This window comes from Zingiber officinale, chromosome 5B (genome assembly GCF_018446385.1).
Source record: "Zingiber officinale cultivar Zhangliang chromosome 5B, Zo_v1.1, whole genome shotgun sequence".
Classification (NCBI taxonomy): Eukaryota; Viridiplantae; Streptophyta; class Magnoliopsida; order Zingiberales; family Zingiberaceae; genus Zingiber; species Zingiber officinale.
In genome coordinates this window covers 22,545,293-22,563,327 of record NC_055995.1, presented here as the reverse complement: position 1 = coordinate 22,563,327, position 18,035 = coordinate 22,545,293, and the positions used below count along the sequence as shown (strand labels likewise).

The 18,035-nt window shown below is 34.6% G+C and overlaps 1 protein-coding gene across 1 annotated transcript; it reads right to left on the bottom strand.

The window, feature by feature from the left end:
• Window positions 1-376: 376 nt before the first annotated feature.
• Window positions 377-16,559, bottom strand: LOC121984236 (mannosyl-oligosaccharide 1,2-alpha-mannosidase MNS3-like). The gene is made up of 6 exons (XM_042537076.1): window positions 16,245-16,559; window positions 7,625-8,556; window positions 6,245-6,503; window positions 1,414-1,611; window positions 1,139-1,287; window positions 377-1,051 (listed from the first exon to the last, which is right to left on the bottom strand). The coding sequence occupies exons 1-6, from the start codon at window positions 16,323-16,325 to the stop codon at window positions 793-795; spliced, it is 1,878 nt and encodes a 625-aa protein (XP_042393010.1). The 5' UTR covers window positions 16,326-16,559; the 3' UTR covers window positions 377-792.
• Window positions 16,560-18,035: the final 1,476 nt, after the last annotated feature.

Below are 18,035 nucleotides of genomic sequence, written 5' to 3'. Positions count from 1 at the left end.
AATCTTAACAAAGTTTCGATGGTTTTTAAAAGAGGGGACATGCTTCGAAATTAACCGTATTTGTGAAAGTTAAGAATTCAAGCCGAATGAGTTAGGTAGTGTTTGGTAAAATAATTGAAATGTCTATGGATATAATTTAATAGTAAGATAGAATAGAAATGAAAATAAATTTCACCTAATTATATAAATTTAATTGATTCCTATAAATTTAAAAATCATTCTCAAATTATCATTTTCAAACTCAAAATTCATACACTATTTTTTATTATCATTCCTAAACTCACCGACCAAATACCAGTGATCCCCTAATGAAGCAATATCACCCTGCAGCAGAAAGAGAAATGCTTATAATTCAACAAATTAGAGACAATAAAACTAACTCCTCTACCACAGGATGAACTTACGTGATATTTCTTTCTATTGAAGATAATTGAGACATTAAAAATGCACTTCTTCCAACTACCAATGCAGCATCATAGATGCAAATCAAGACATTTCGTATGACTAAGAGAAAAACTAAAGAGGATTTCTGGAAAAAAAATAATAATAATAATAATAATAATAAAATATTCTCCAATAGATATCTATGCCCCTCGGTTTTTCTTTTTGCACTTTGCCCCATATCTTGGACAACATTCAACATCTTTACCGTGTCAGAAATTGCCCAGGTTGCGGTGTTCTCCATCCTTGCTCTCTTTTAAGGATTAAGGCAAAAATCGAGCTTCTTCAGGCTCCAAAAGTAGAGGTCACTGAAGGTTGCATTGTCGTTACATATATAGGGTCGCTGGAGTTCTAAGCAGCATCTTTAGACTCAAAAATAGGAAGGGGATGGGCTTCTGTATTAAATACATATTTATCCAGCGGAAGAACGTCGTCATCACCAAACAACAGATACAGATACTTCAAGGTTTCACCTAAGAAAAATGTCTCCATCTTGTCTCTTTTACTGGGAGGTATTCTAGTGACATCATCAAGTGATGTGTACCCACCTGAATCTACCTTTGTATATTTTTCAAAGGCCTCGAAGATTTGCCAACCCCATTCACGGTATCTGGCAATGCAACAAATGTCAAACCCAAGATTTGAACTTATATAAGCATAAGACAATATGACAAGAATAAACTATGGAGGAACTTACTTTGGATCTCCTGTAATACGATGTAGCACAAATAAAGATTCCACAGTTTCAGGACGTAAGAGATTGTGTCTATCATTGTGCCTGATTATTATATCACTAATGTAATCTGAGCTTTTATTACCACCATCAAGACCCTCTTCAAAATCACCCTGATATAAAATGAAGAATCCAATCAAGTCTATAACTCCATCAAGAAGAATGTTATTTGATGTTTAAAATAAGGGGGAATACAAATTCACCACAACCATATTCTACTGGTCCGAAAAATAACTCACCTCGATATGGAAATATGCAATTTCAGGAGCAAGACCAGTGGATGTAACGGCATACATTTCAAAGCATGTTTTTGCTAGATCTTCAGCAAGCTTTAAATTCTCCAAATCATCTGGAGTCAACAAATTTTGTGCCATGGCTTTCTTCTTTGTAATACCTTTTGTTGCACCAAGAGCTAGAGTTCCTGGCAGGAAACACACCTGAAAAGAAGTGAATATACATCACAAATCAAGATATGAATAAAAGGATATATATAAATATAGCATAGTGTTTGTTTCATAATAGATATATAAGAATCATAATTGGCAATAACAGCAAGAGTTTATGGTAAAGCAAGCACCATGCTAAGTAGTGCATCGTCATACTTCAATGTAAATAGAAAGATATTGTTAAATAAGCAGATCAAGGTGTTGCTACCAAAGCCTTGGAATAAAAGATGAAGGAAAAAAATTATGAAAATGCTTAAAGATGGTTGTCTTCCAATGTTAATCAAAATGAAAAAAGTTAAAACATACTGAGAGGGATGAAATATTGTATAGTTGTTATGAAAAAGGACTATTACATCATATTTATAGGAGTCAAACTATAACTAAAGCATCCAATGTGGGATTAAATCTTCAAAACATATAAGCAACAACTCCAACAATTCCATGACTAGAACATCCAAGAAACCCCATAACTCTAACTAATAAACAAACACAAGTTTGCCAGTGTATGCATTTTGGTTCATCTGATCATTATAAACCATAGACTACCATTTGAATGGCCATACAAATAATGCAGATGTGAGAGATTGAAGTCTATTGGCACGGTTCTCATATCCATATACTACCTAAGAAACTTAAAGAGTTAATTGGATTGATCAGACCATAAGATCATACAATTCTAAAATTTATCCATGTTCTTGAAAATTATATTGAAAAGTTATGTTTTGTCATATACAAGATTTAAAATATTGTTCTTGTTATGGGGTTTTACTTATTAGCTGTAATGGTCAAAATTTTGGTACTATACCATCTAACACTTAGAACACATCCAACTGTGTGAAGATATGGATTTTGCTCCTTTAAACTACTTACACATAGTTTATTTAATTCTAAAAAAAATTATAGCAATTAAAAAGATAACTAAAGATCTATTGTAATATATTATACCAACACTCAACAAGATTCAGCACGTAGTGAACGATTCTGAGATGAAATAAAATGAATTATAATCCTTTAATCTACTAAAAAAAATGAATTATACCAATTATTTAGTCAATTGAATTCAAATTTTATTGTTCCATTTTATGCAACAATTGACAGACTTTGACACACATTAGAGCATGCTGAAAATTTTACACCTTTAATCTTCTTCTACTTCATTAATTTTGAAAATAAAGCTTAGAAAATTTGATAGTTAAGTGGATTAAAATTTGAGGAAAAGTTACAAAAATATAACACGTCAACTACTATACGTTAGTCGAGATATAATTAATAGAATTCTTTGAATTCATCTCAACAACTTCTAAAGTGTGCCAAAGCACTTCTCAGCATGGGTAGTACACAAAGAATCATCCATGATAACCACAATATTGACCATTATTATGTTGCAAAAATCAATCAAAATGATAAATTTTGATATCTAGTATTATGAACATTTCAAAATTTCACAATTTTAATATAAAAGCATATTATTTAGGTAGAAAAATAAAGAATGTAAACATGACTATGCATGGCTGAAAATTAGCTGACAGTAATGTTTGTTGTGGCAACATAAAGCATTTTTATTTCATAAAATTTTATGAAATGTATCATAGTAGCAAAAGTTAAAACCTATTGTTCTACTAAGGGCATCCATAGTGATGGGAGCTCTCTAAGAGCTCCCTCAATGCCACATCAGCACCACGTTAAAAGTAAAAACCTCCACACTTCTCTCCCCTAATTCAAAAACCTCTCCACTATCAAATTTAAATTAAAAAATTTATTTTAATAGTAGTAAACACAGAATCGCTCCTTGTCGAAGGTGAAGGAGCTCCCTCCCACTATGTCACGTCAACAATGGGAGCTCGTATGGAGCTCTTGTTGTGGATGCTCTAAGAATTGAAGGTGTCAAAAGGACGGGGGGTAATGATTTTAATGTTGACTTGGAGAATTCCAATTATTTATTTTATGGCCAAAATGAGGATGCAAGATGACTTAAAAAAGAATTTACAAACATATTAGCATAGAATGCTTTTTGCAAGATCACAAGTTGATTTTAAAATGAGCTTGCACTAATATTTTGGTAAAATAATGAGAATTTTAAGTTCCTTTATATCTAAAACCCCCAAATAAGATCTTTTCTTCAAAATTGTGGAAGTGGAAATCTACGACTTTACAATCCAAAAGTTGCCTTGCAAATTTGCTTACGGTCTACAAATTGTATATTTCCACCGCTATAAAAAAAAAAAAAAGTCTTAATTGGGTGTTTCAGACAATGGACAATTTGAGTGTTTCAAACAATGGAGGAACCCAAAATGCACATTATTTTACCAAAATGAGAGTGCAAGCTGATTTTGAAATCTTAATATTTCATATCTTGCCATTTTACAGACCCCAAAGTATTTTATAAATTAGTTGCTAATCAAGAAATCTTAATGTTCTACTTGGAAGAAAAGCGCAAAATTTGAGTGTTTTGAACATGAAAAATTCAAAACTACTAAAAAAAAAAAAAAAGAAAAAAAAAGAGGACTTTAAAATGAGGGAGCGAGCGGATTTTCAAATAAGCTTACAGCTAGGAAAAAACATTTTATGTCATTTTACACATCATAAATTAGCTTGTGCTTCATAAATTGCTAACTTCCACAACTTTAGGAAAAAGAGGATATATTTGGATTTCCAAACATGAAAGATCCTAAATTACCTACTATTTTAAATGAGGGCATAAGTTAATTTTAAAATGGAGAATTCTAAAATACCTATTATTTTAGAAAAAATTAGGGCACAAGTTGATTTTCAAATAAGCTTGCTGCTAGGAAATAGCATTTTATGTCATTTTACATATCATAAATTGCTAACTTCCACAACTACGGGAAAATGAGGTCATATTTGGATTTTCAAACATGGAGGATCTTAAATATCTATTATTTTGCTGTTTATAATCAGCTCACAGCCTTAAGAAAAACATTTTGTGCCATTTTATAGACCATAGGTTGCTTTGCAAATCAGCTACTTGTCCCGAAATCACAAATTTCCAACACTTTGATGGAGAAAATGCATGATTTGATTATTTCAGAGGATCCTAAATATTTATTTTAATGCCAAATAAAATGGGTTTTGTAATTCAAATTAGGGGTATTTTGGGAATCTAATCGATAGGAGTGGCCATTAGTGATTTAATTATAACAAGGGCACCAAACAATAAATTGTCCTTAATTTTTTTAATAATAAAATTTAGAATGTTAAAGGAATTGGGGTCGATGAACCTAAGTCATGTCAAGCATGGCCCAGGCTTAAGTTGGGCTTGGGTCCCAACCTTGTTGCACCAACGCAGGTATGACAAGAAAAGCACTAGGCCAAGCCTAGCCCAACATGAAACTTTACAGGCCCACTTGGCCCATGTTCAGGCCACACCCATACATGACCACTGACACCATTAATTAGAATTTTAAATACCTATTATGTAAACCAAAACTTTTGTCGATTATGATTTGAATTAACTGTCAACTTTTTACAGTGTCAAATTTTAATGCCTATTGAATGTAATTTTATTTTATCAAGTCGTTCAGTTAAGATTATGTGGATCAAAATCTTATCCAAGAATGGTAAGGGAACATATGATTGGATTGTAAGTTCCTGAGTTGCTATCCAAGTTTAAATTCTACTTGAGGTTTGAATCATTTAGTCAATTTGGGTCGTAGGATGATAGATGCTAGGGCCATATCACAATCTTGACAACCCCCTAGCATCGGTTTGTTTATAGCAGTAACTACAATTGTACAATCTGGTTAAGAATTGACCAAAGAACGTGTTAGTGGACACAACATTTATCATTTCATTTATTTAATTATAACATGGACACAAGCAAGCAAATTTGCATGCATTTAGAAAGACAGACTGCATTTCTCAATAAGTTGGAGCAACTGTAGTTTATTTTGATATTTTAAATAGAACTGAATGACTGAAAATTATTTTTAAATAAATTTTGGCAAGAAAAGTGTTTTTTTTTTGTCTTCCTGCAGTCAGTGAAACAAAATGGTCGCTGAATAGGGTATTATACTTGATATTTGCCAATCAGTATAGAGAAGTGATTAAATCGCACAAAATGTAGTTGTTGTAAATAACCATACAAAGAAAGACACCAGATATTTTTAACAAAATGGCCAAAATATGAGCTGAATATTAGCACAACACTGCATTTCATGAAAATATACCTATGGCATATGAGCAAGCAGGCTAAATTATCAACTATTAATTCAACAGTGTTAAAAGCACATAAACTACTCATCTAATATTTCCAAAAAAAGATTAATAGGTAAAACTATTGAGCTTAGCAGAAATATTATAGATGGCAAAATTTAGTAATTCATATTTTTATATGCACGCTCCAGATCATTTACTGTTGACTTCATATATAATTAATATTGACTAAACAGATGGTAGTCCTACGAAACTACTGTAAGTCTGTAACCAACTTTTTATTGTTAAAAACGATATTTGCAACTAAAATTTTTGAAAGTTGAATGAAGATTTTCAAATGAAACAAGAATGGAGCAATATGGAGGAGAACAGGATCTTAAAAGTCAAATGATTCATGTGCTTGAAGAAAAGGTGTCCAATTATGATCAAGAACTAAATAAAGCCTACATACCAGGTGGTCCATTTTAGGACTGAAATGACCTTTGGATCCATAAGGAAGTTCCCCAACAAAAACCAATCCTTTGGGAATGGATTTCCTAACAAGAAGGTTCCTCAACCCTTTCATTGCTTGTTCATACATCTCACGCAAATAGTTGAGCTGATTGTCAATGTTCCTCCCTTGAATCCAGACTTTTATCAAGTATTCATAGTAGCTGTCACCACGAGATCCCAGCCGAATGTTGTCTCCATGAAACTGACCCGAGTGAGGGCTGTTGTCACAAGAACCAGTTGTGATATTCTCTCATAATTCACATAATTTTATGCAGAGTGGCATAGCTAAAGTTCAACATAAAACAATGTATAGCAACTAACTATTCTGGTAATTTATAACCTATATTTATACTTGGATCAATGAAGGGGCGTCTTGGCACAATGGTAAAGTTGTTGCTGTGTGACTTGGAGCTCATGAGTTCAAGTCTCGAAAACAACCTCTTGCAAAGCAAGATAAGGCTGCATACAATAGACCCTTCCCCGGGACCCCGCATTGGCGAGAGCTTCGTACACCTGGTTGTCCTTTATTTATACTTGGATCAATAAGCAAAAGTCAAAACTAAATTTAAAGCATTGATTAATTAATTTATCCTGGATTTCATCAATATTTCCAATCCATTCTGATGTTTCCTTTGTTTCAAATTGATACTAGATTATTCACAACTATTTCAAATATATCAAACATCACAGTGTAATTAGTAACACATTATTAAACAACACTGTCTGAATTGTTCAAGTCATAATGGGTTGATTAATTAATTTATCTCAAATTTTGGTTATTCTTTTATCTGATATTTCATGTGTTCCAAAATGGAAATTAAACTGTTTAAAATATTGCAAATATATCTCATGCATTAAATGTCAGCAGCCAGCCCATTGGCTGACTAATCCAAAATCAGCACATTCCTTCCCAACCTTTGTCTCTTGCGCAACTAATCATGCATGTAGAAATACACAAGTTCATCATATTTTTTTTTTTTCCAAAAATGATGTTTATAAACTGCATCAGTATTCACACCTAAAATTTTTTTGGAGGAATTCTATCTATTTTAGTATCCAGATACAAATGATCAAACATAAACTGGACCAACTATCTGATTTTCCAAGCAAGCCATTAACAATCTATTAAACCTCACTAAGCACTGAGCGGATTTGGTTCTACTTATATATAAAAATAGCAAAATGGACTAGAAAGCATAATAAATATATATTAACAATTAGATAAAATCAATATTTAACTTGTCTAAAGACAGATTTAAAAAAAACAACTTGTAAAGGAAAAACATTCTAATAGAGAGAAATTCACAAACATTATTACAGTTTGAAAATCACCACATACTTGATATAGATAGGCACCAATCCTTCAACCTTTGGTAGTGTCCTAAAATGTTCTAAGACCTTCATTGCAGTTGAACCATATTTGGCATCGCCAGAAATTTTGCTTAGATAGTTAAATTCAAGTTGCAAGGTTGAGGCTTCGGAAGTACTACTTAATCCATCAGGAGCTGCATGAGCAGAATAGTCATGGAGAATAACATCACTGAAAGGAATTTCTGTTGGACTTGAAGTAAATGCTGATAAAAGCCTGTCAGCCAAGTTTTTGGCAATTTCCAAGAAGAGTTCAGATCTCCCATTGTCACTTGTTGTTCCTGTGTCTCCACTTAAATGGTAAGCACTAAGAAGTCCACCTAACACACGGATGGTAGTCTCAAATAGGTTGACCTGCCCTTTCTTTTCAATTCTTTCCCTAAGTTGTTTGTCTATCCAAGTTACTGCTTCAGATATGATATCATCAGCGCCCATTATAATAGCTGTATCCAAAGAATCTACAACTGTGGCACCTAGACCTCCCAAACCATCAATGCCTCTTCGACTCAATGGCATAAGTTCATCATAACCCATTGCGTATTTTCTGTAGCCAGACCAAGCATGAATAAACGCATCTTTAACCTTTTCTTGCCTAGAAATCCAAAACATTTTCTGTTTTTCAAGACTAGAACTAATGTTTTTTGCTTCATCAGGAGGTAGTTGTGGAGGAAGCCTTGGAGGTTTTCTCCAAATTTTTCTTAATCTACCAACACCTTCCTTCACATACTGCTGTTTTTCAACTACAGAACCATTTGACAGTATACTAATTGCAGAACCATTGGAACTTTTAATTGCTATCAAGTATGTCCAACCCACAAGCATAAATAGCATTAGAAATTTTCCTGTACTACAACTTCCACAGCTATATCTGATGCGGCTAGTAACCAACGATTGAGTAATCACCTACACAGAAGATGACCAAGAAAATATAATCTGTTAATCCATGCAAATTCATGATATAAAATTACAAGATACAGATTCAAATTTCTCTCAATTTATTATGAACCTCAGTAAAACAAATTGCAAAGTCAAAGACCTCTATTTGGATAATAGCCATATTGGCCATAACATCTGCATAAACAGTTTCCTCAGAAACGGATTCTGTTCATTCTTGCACACCCAAACATGTAATCTCCCTAAGCAAAGTCACGATAATATTTGAAATAATGTGAGAGAATATACATCTATATCTAGAAACACACTTCTGTTTTCTAAAATTCTTCACATATAACACAGTTCTGGAACATTGGCTCGTAATTTTAAATTTTTAACCATAGGTACCTTGGAATTCTACCATTATAGTAAAAAAATCAATAATATGGGGTGACTACATCTGATTATAAGATGTATTGATACCTTATGGCATTTCATGCCATTTTAATTTATTGGCTCGCATCTTATGATCTCTTGAAACAACATTTAATTCTAGTGGCTAGCACGTGAGATGTTGCCACAATGAGGTCTGGGGTTCGAATATCGGCAAAGCCGAGGTAAATACCTCCCTTATGTGCTAGTCACTATTCCAAAGGCTAGTAGCCGCCCGTGATTTACCTCCTCCGTGTTGGCCTTGGGACGGGTTGGCGGGGGCGCTGGGGGCGAGCGTATTCGCCTTTTGCCACAATTGAAACAACATTTAATTGCTTTTAGATATTAATATTAATATTAATATTAATATTTTATTTGTTCATGAAATCTCACATATTCGTCTTAAAATTTTCATATATACTAAATTAAATTTTGAATGTGCTGTTTCGCAAATACAGTAGCATTCTTACTCATAGTTCCATGTATTGATCATTAGTGTGACCACAATGTATCATTTTGACAACTAATTGATGTGTGTAGATTATATATGTTTTTAAACATTGTTTGGCGCACATCTACATGTATTTCATGAGTATAACGTATGTTGTCCCCTCAAGGCGGTGGCTAGCGCATGAGGCACTATCAACTTGAGGTATGGGGTTCAAATCTCGGCATAGCCGAAGTAAATGTCTCCCTCATGCACTAGTCACTATTCCAAAGGCTAGTAGTCACCCGTGATTTACCTCCTCCGTGTTGATCCTAGGATAGGTTAGGGGGCACCGGGGGTGAGCGCAGTCGCCTTTTGCTAACATGAGTATAATGTATATTTATTGCACTCTATTTCATTATTATTTCATATTGTCACTCTTTGTGCGGAGATCTAGTCTTTGCATATTTTCATTGACAGGATACGACTTCGGAAGAGGCGCAACCCACATCTCAGCACCTCACGCGGCCATGACGTGCCCAGAGGCAAAGCGGTGTCTTGTCAGCGACCTCCTTCAAATTTTTGCATGGGCAGGTCATGACCTAAGGCACGGTCGTGCCCTAAGGTACGGTCGTGCCTCTCCCCACAGAGATCCACATGGCAGGGTTGTGCCTCTCATTTCCAAACAAAGACACGGTCTGACCGTGCCAAAAGGTATAGTCGTGCCTCTTTCTTCTAGCCAGTGTCACGGCCTAGCCGTGCCCTGAGTCACGGTTGTGCCTACCCTGGGCCACGGCACACACGCCACAGTCGTGTGGCGGAGAACACGAGGAGGTCGTGCCCCTGCTATAAAAGGGAATTCTCTCCCCTTTCCACTCATCTCTTGGTTTGGGGCTCCGCCTCTCTCCTTAGGGAAGGGTTTTCCCCTCTAGGGGAAACCTAAAGGCTTCATTTTCGTCAATCCGTCCACCTCCAGAACAAGGATTGCATGGAAAAAGACCGCAGATGCATTGATAAGCTTTCTCCTCTCTTTATCTCGTTTATTGAGTTATAGATTGCTATTTTCTCGTCTCTTGTTTGTAATGCCTTCGCAATGGAGTAGATTCTCCAATTCTTAGGATATAGAGAGTAATTATGATGTAATGTTGATGTATAAACTATGTATATATCATTTCATTGTTCTGTTTATGTCATGTTCTACGTGTATTGTACTTTGTAAGTGTTTGATGAAATCTATGAATGGTGTAAACATGTAGATGTGAGGGATTAGTCACCATGTAAAGGAGATACTTTGGATCGTATGACCGGGGGGCCTGCTGATAGAGGGTATCCCTTTAATCGGACTTTCCGAAGTATCACCTTGAATCAGGGGTTAATCCTCTGCAAGGGATTGGCTAACTAAGAGCTTAATGGGTTTACACTAATTTAATGTTAAGAAGTGACTTGTGTAATATAGCGATTGTATGACCGGCCCTCAGGTAACCCTTTAACAGGACTTTCTATATTACCTCTTCTACTTAGTAACATTGAATGAGAATGGTGTAAACACTTTGGTGTAGCCTTTAATCCTTGTTAGAAAGTAACTGAGATAACTCTAGTGATTGTATGACCGAGGGGCCCTTAGTAACAGAAGGTATTTAACCGAACTATCTAGAGTTACTCCTTTACTAAATGATGTTGGAATTGTTGTAGCTTAGGGTGATTAGGTAAGAATCTCAACATGATCATAAACACGAAGGGTAAGGAAGTGAACATGTACTAGGGACATTAACTAGCATTGTATTGAAACCAAAACCCTAGAATCATTCCCTCAACAAACTCCTCTCTCTGTCTCCCGAGCTCACTCTCTTTCTCTTCGTTCTTTTCTCTTGCATTCGTGACCAAAACAACTCTTGATTGTCTAGATAATTCACCGTGCAAAATCAACTAATGCTTAGTCAACAGTCTTTGTAGTTCAATATCTTTTTATTACAGACGACGTGGTCGTGCACTTACGATTTCATAACACTAATTGATAACGATATTTTGTCAACATGAGCAACTGTCATTGTGTTGTGAGTGTCAACGCAATTTTAGTAGTGCTGACCAAGACAGGTGTTGTCGCATTAATAGAGATAGAAAATCCTCTCATAGCTCATCTTTGAATTATTGATTGTTGAGGATGGGGAGGAGATGAAAAACAATAAAAAGAGAAAGGGGAAAGAGGGAAAGCACCAACTGAAGCACTAAAAATAACAAAGAAAAGTGATACCAGAGTGAATGAAACCAAGATGCTTCCTTATCATGTGCTTGTTCTAATTTCAATTATGTCAATTTAAGTCCAACTTTAACCAAGATGTATTTAGACAGAAAAACTAGTTCCAATATGATATGTTGTAAAAGCACTATGGAATTTAGAAAATTATGAAGTTGATATCACTAATTGCAGCAAAAGGTGATTACGCTCACCCCAGGCGCCCCTGAGAGTGTCCAAGTTATGTGAAAGGAGGTAAATCACCAAGTCAGCTTATAGCCAACCACCAAGTGGCCAAAGGGTGGGACGGATTTTTTTTCCCAAGGCCATGCGCCCGCCAGGAAGTTGATATCACTAATATGCTACAAGAACTAATCCTCCATCTAATGTACAATATTCATTTTAGTATTAGTAAGGTATGATCATTAGGGGAGATGGTTTGTTATACTTTTATGCAACTTGTTGCTTGAAAAATTTATTCAATTGACAATTTAATTAATATTTGGCTAATAGCTTAAGGTAAGCAAGTGGAAGGAGGTTATAGGAATGAAAATATTGGGATTGGTCATGGCAGAGTTTAAAGTGTGTCAAATGTCGGCACAACATAGTATTAAAATTGTACTGCTCTAGTGATGAAAGACAAACTTTGTCATAAATGATATTTTAAATCTTAGTGTCGCTCAAAAGATATGGTTGCTCATACTAACACTCTTATAAACTTTTTTAACTCTAAGGTAACACAATAGTCATGCAAGAATCAAAAACTAATCTACATTGTAAACACTCAATCTGTATCATATTAATGATGTCTCTTTATCGAAAATTAAATCTAACATATCAAAATCTGTGAAAGAATATTTGTCCATTTAATTAAATATTTCTTCACTTATTTTATTATCAAAATACAATATGTTTTAAATTTTAGTTGTACTTTAATTTAAAACCTTCAGCTGAGTCTCTCTAAGTTTCTCTTCATAATTCTACTGCAATTTTTTGTCTATACCCTCATCAACTAGCATAATTTCAAGTAGCACACACCAAGGAGGATCATCTAAAATATAATTGGCAAGTTCATCTAGTACTTCTATAAAGAAGAGATAATAGCTTAATTTTGACCCTTGATGTTCATTATGCTATGACAAATTCAGTAACTACATTGTTATAATTACTAAATATTCTCTTTCTTGCTAAAACTCACCACAATAACTATTTAGGAATTTTATCTTAAATTTTTTTAGTTGCTAAAAATCATGTAAATTTTTTTCTTAATATTTCTTCATTAGTTGTCTTATTAATAAATAACATTTATAGTGAATGTTCCAAACATAAAACTAGTCTTCTACTCAACAATAAGTGAGAAAATGGTAAGAAAAGTGAGACTTTTAGTAAGCCACCATTGGTGTTTGCCTTTTTGAAACCCATGGGAGTATGTTAGAGATCCATAGATTTAATCCTTCTATAATCAAAACAACATTGTATGTGAGCTTTATCTTCTAATTTTATTTGAAAAAATTATTCCTTGACCCACCAAACATCTAAGTCCTTGAAATTTAATTAAGAAACCAAATAGTCAACCAAACTATACCTTCATATCAGAAATTTTACTTATGAAAGTGCCCCATTATTTTATCTACTAAGCTACGTTATCTAATTATAATAAATCTAGGACTATTTTTTATGCTTACAATTTCTAAAACATTTATATGACAATTGTTAAAATAGACAATGACGAGTTAAGCTATAACTAAGAGTTTTAAGTATTTAGGATCGTTTTTGTAAAAAAATGGAAGGGTCGAGAAAGATGTCTTATATAGAATACATGAAGGATGATTGAAGTGGAGGACGGTGTTAGCTGTTCTTTGTGATTGTAAAGTATCTCTAAAACTTAAAGAGAAATTCTACAAAATGACGATTAGACTTGCTATGTTATATAGAATTAAATGTTAGGCTACGACTCTGATACATGAGAAGAAGAAGAGAGTCACATGAGGATACTAAGGTGGATGTGCAGACATAAGAGGATAAACAAGATAAGAAATAAGAACATTAGAGAGAAGTCAAGTTGTGTACTACAAGAAATACTTTTAAGATGGTATGGGCATATACCACTAATAAATGCTCCAATTAGGCGATGTAAAACTATGACAAATACTAAATGAGGAAGAAGACTTGATTTGCAATGATAAAACAAAATAAAATTTTATTTAAATATAAATGATGATATAGTAGAGGATAGAGTCCAATAATATAAGAGAATCCATATAGTCGACCTCAACTAATGGGATAAAGTTTAGTTGTTGTTATCTATATAGCATCATTAGTTAATTTTATAAGATGGTCTCAACCAATATCATGGATCCAACTCTCTAACAATCATAAAATAAGGTTTGTAGCCCTCGGGGTAATGGTGTAGCTCCTTCTCAGTTTTCAGGCATCTAAGGCTCGAGTCTCAGCTTCGGCTAATTAACGGATGAATTACCCTCAATGAATGGTTGACCTAAGAATGTTGGGCAGATGGGCCACCCGCTAGGAGCGTTTCCTGATTTACCCTAGTAGCCGATGGAAAATTTCTATGGGGTCAGTCATCCCAAGATTAGTCGGCGTAAACTAGATACATGGTGTCAACTAAAATAAAATAAAATAAGGTTTGTAAATCAAGTATTCAAAATCATGAGGAATGCACAATTTCCTTGTAAAATGATCATTTTACTTGGAATTCTGTTCCTAGATCCTACAACAGATTTCAATTTCAATTTTTGAAAAATGACCAATCACATTTGGAGGATCCACTTGACATCTATTTTGAACCAATGATACCAAGTTTGAACCAAAGTAAACACAACTTAGCCCGGTGATATAACAAACCCATAATGATAAGGTATATCCAATACAGGTGTCCAATAATCCATCATAGGCAAGTGTATTTTCCTCATTTCTTTCTAATGTTAATAAAAACATGACAATAGATATCTTAAACAACATGATGACCCATTAATAATCCTTTCATAGTATATATAGTAAATACTGTTCTAACCATCATTCGAGAATATGATGGCAAAAGTAATCACAGAGAGCTTCGTACATCAGTGTTGGAGAAATTAAATTTCATTGATGCACCATGTTATACAATGAACTAATACTTTTGAGCTTGAGATAGATTGTACCTAGAACCTATAGAGGTTTTTTTTTTTTTGACCGGATTTGCATGAGTAGGCTAACCTAATTTTTTTGTGCCTCCCTGCACTCTTATTATTAAAGGAGTATTATATCATCATTGTTCTGGGGAAGAGAATAAGATTTCTCTTTATGAAACAATAGTTTATCACATAGGCAAACCCTTCCCTAACATAAAAAGTTTTTTTTGTGTGTATTTTATCTTATTTTAAAATTTTTCTCTGTGCATTTTGTGTTTCCTGGCTTCCTGCTATCCATAGGAAAGTAATCAGCACCTAACACAGAAGATTATATCAACATCCCAAGCATCATGAGAGAGGAGAATAACTTATTTGGCTCAGAAAGTTGGAAACATCACCCACCTCAACAAACTAATGAAAAACGATCTATAACAAGTTCACTATAGCTAAGAAAATGTTATTATATTTTATAGTCAAATTTCAAGGTATACACTCTCTGCACCAAACATCCAAGCTCCATTGCCTAGCCAAGACCAACAGGACCATATACACCAAGTATAGACAAGATGGAATTGATCCACTAAACATCATTTAATTTTGTATATATTCCTTGTGGTGAAGACAGAATTGTAATTTCAATTTAAGAACTTTTACCACAGGCAAAGTATCATATTCTTCATGGATTTAGAATTCATCTCAAGAATCACAATAAAAGATAGAGGATCTCCCGTAGATCTCACTTTCTTTACATTCTTTTCTCGGATACAAGGCAAACAGTGTATCTTCCTCAGTTCATCAACCTCTAAAACAGTTGTAACTAATGACGAGTTCCAGTTTTTTCTAATAGAGACACTAAACTTTTAAGACAGAAGAGAAATCAATGCAGGGATGACTTGACTAAGAAACAGATCCAGCTACGTGTCCATAAGAAAAGACATAAGCTACGTAGTAGAATAATTTGTTCCAATTGCCTCACCAATTGAGCCTTGATATTACCTCTGGTATACACCGAGAGAGAGAGAGTGAGAGAGAGAGAGAGAGAGAGAGAGAGAAGGAAGAGGAAGAAGAATCAGTAAACATGCGCAGGGTGCAAATTTCATTTTTTAGTTGCACCTAACCAAGATCCATGTCTCCCAAAAATGATAAGAAACCTAATTGAACGGGATAAAAAATGAAAATTACAAAATCAATTTCCTATTGTCGAATTGTATATTAGAAATGTTAAATAAACGCAGAAATCAGCTCACGCTCTCTTATCCTTCGAAGGGTGACTACCAAACAAGAATCTCAAAGTTCGAACACCATGATGTTGGTCTCTCTGACGCAATTCACAACAAAAAAAATCCAAAATTCAATTCTAATCAGAGGCTAAACAACATTTTATTCCAATAACCAGGTCGCAGAAGGGAAAGTATCTGGCAGGATCGAGAGAGATATATATTATATATAATGATTTGATTAAAGAAGGAAGTGATCTTGAAAGGAAGCAAACCTTCAACGGCGATCGGTGGCGGAACTTGGCATTGTCGTAATGGAGATCCTGCGTGGAATACGGCAGAGATCTGGACGACATGCCCGTAGAAACCGGTTAGGACGGCCCGATCTGGTTTTTCGCTCTCCAACCGCGAGATCGAGGCAGATTAAGAGGAGGAAAAAGAGAGGAGAAGAGGATGAAACCACGGAGGAAGGTAGACTCGCGGAGGAGACGCGAGCAGGGGCGGGGGTGCGGGATGTCGATGGACTCGGGTTGAGTACGCCCTTGCTGCTGCTCAACGAGACAACGACAACGGCCGTGCTTGTTGAGTCAGACTGGGAGGATTAAAACCGCCAGTTTGATTCTTCTAAAACGTGTCAACACCAATCACAAGCGGGTAAGAGTACCGTCATCCACGCTTGCAAAAACAAATAAAGAAAGGGGATTTTCTAAACACATTCTTCGAAGGGTTTTGACCACAGGAGACCTTTTTATTTGCATGGGCAAAACGTTCTCGTTTTTTGTTTTACTGGATGAGTATATCCTATTTTGATCTGTTATTATAAAGACGCCCCACTCTTTATAACATGAGACAAATACCCTCTTGTATATTGTTCACTTCTGATGCTGCGTGTCCTCACTTATATTTTTATCTGAATCTTGAGTGATGATATTATAATAATTATAAAATTATAATTATTATACATAATTATTACAACTACGATTTCATAATTATTATACAATTGTAGTAGCTACAATTTCATAATTATAAAAACTTAAATATTAGCTAAGGTAAATTTTAAGATACCATAACTTTAAATTCAGATTGACACACAGGATGTATAATATATTAAATCAAAACTCGTTCAGAGATCTATAATAAATTATCGAGTAAAACCCATAAGAACTCTATGTTATGCCCAAAAAATATCAGTTAAAGGTTTTTTAAAGGCTCCGAATAATTTTAGTCTTTTTTTTAAAAAAAAATTGTAACAGTTACAAAATAGTAGTTACTACAATTGTTATAGTTATAGCAGCTATGAAATTATAGCTGTTATAACTATGTTATAGTTCAATTGTAGTAGTTATGAAATTATAGCTAACTACTGTAGCAATTACAAAACTATAAGGACATGTTTGGTTCAGGGTTATTCTCCATAACCTTGGTTATCCAACTAAGGTTATATTGTTTAACCCTGTTTGGTTCAGGGTCATGAGTGATTCCAAAGTTATATTTGATTCTCGCCACATCAGCAAAATGAGGTTATATCCCGGAATCAGAAAACCTCCAAATCGTAAGGTTTTGGATGATTCCGGGGGTTAAGTAAATTTTTTTCTCAAATATAACCTCCTTCGCTGTTTATCGAACACTTTTCTTCCCTTTTTTTTGGCAAACCCTAGAGCAGCGGTGACAGATTCTCTTCGAACTAGCGGCAGTGACATACTTCGGCTTGTCTTCTCCCACTTTGTCTTCTTCGAACCAACGACGATAGACTTCTCCCTCTTCGTCTTCTTCGAACCGGCAGCGAAGACAAACTTCTCCCACTTCGCCTTCTTCATTGACGGCGACAAACTTCTCCTGCTTCGTCTTCTTCAAATCGACGGCGACAACAAGCTTCTCCACCTCAGGCCCTTGGAATCATTGGCAGCAAGCTTCTCCATCTCGGTTGGAGTCCAACTTCAAGAGGATCTCGCTTTAGGGTAAAAAAAAGTCATTTTTAACGAGATAAAAAAAACTCCAATTTGCCTATTCTGTTTGCATTTTATTGTGAATTTTTTTGGTGAATTGTTTCCAAGTTATTAGCTAAT

Bases quoted from the DNA above. Each gene is read 5' to 3' on its own strand.
- LOC121984236 (XM_042537076.1), bottom strand. From the start codon at position 16,325: ATGTCGTCCAGATCTCTGCCGTATTCCACGCAGGATCTCCATTACGAC. The intron at 6,504-7,624 runs GTATGTGGTGAT...TTGTGACAACAG, and splicing joins TTGGTGCCTATCTATATCAA to CCCTCACTCGGGTCAGTTTC. The intron at 1,612-6,244 runs GTATGTAGGCTT...ACTTCTTTTCAG, and splicing joins GTCCTAAAATGGACCACCTG to GTGTGTTTCCTGCCAGGAAC.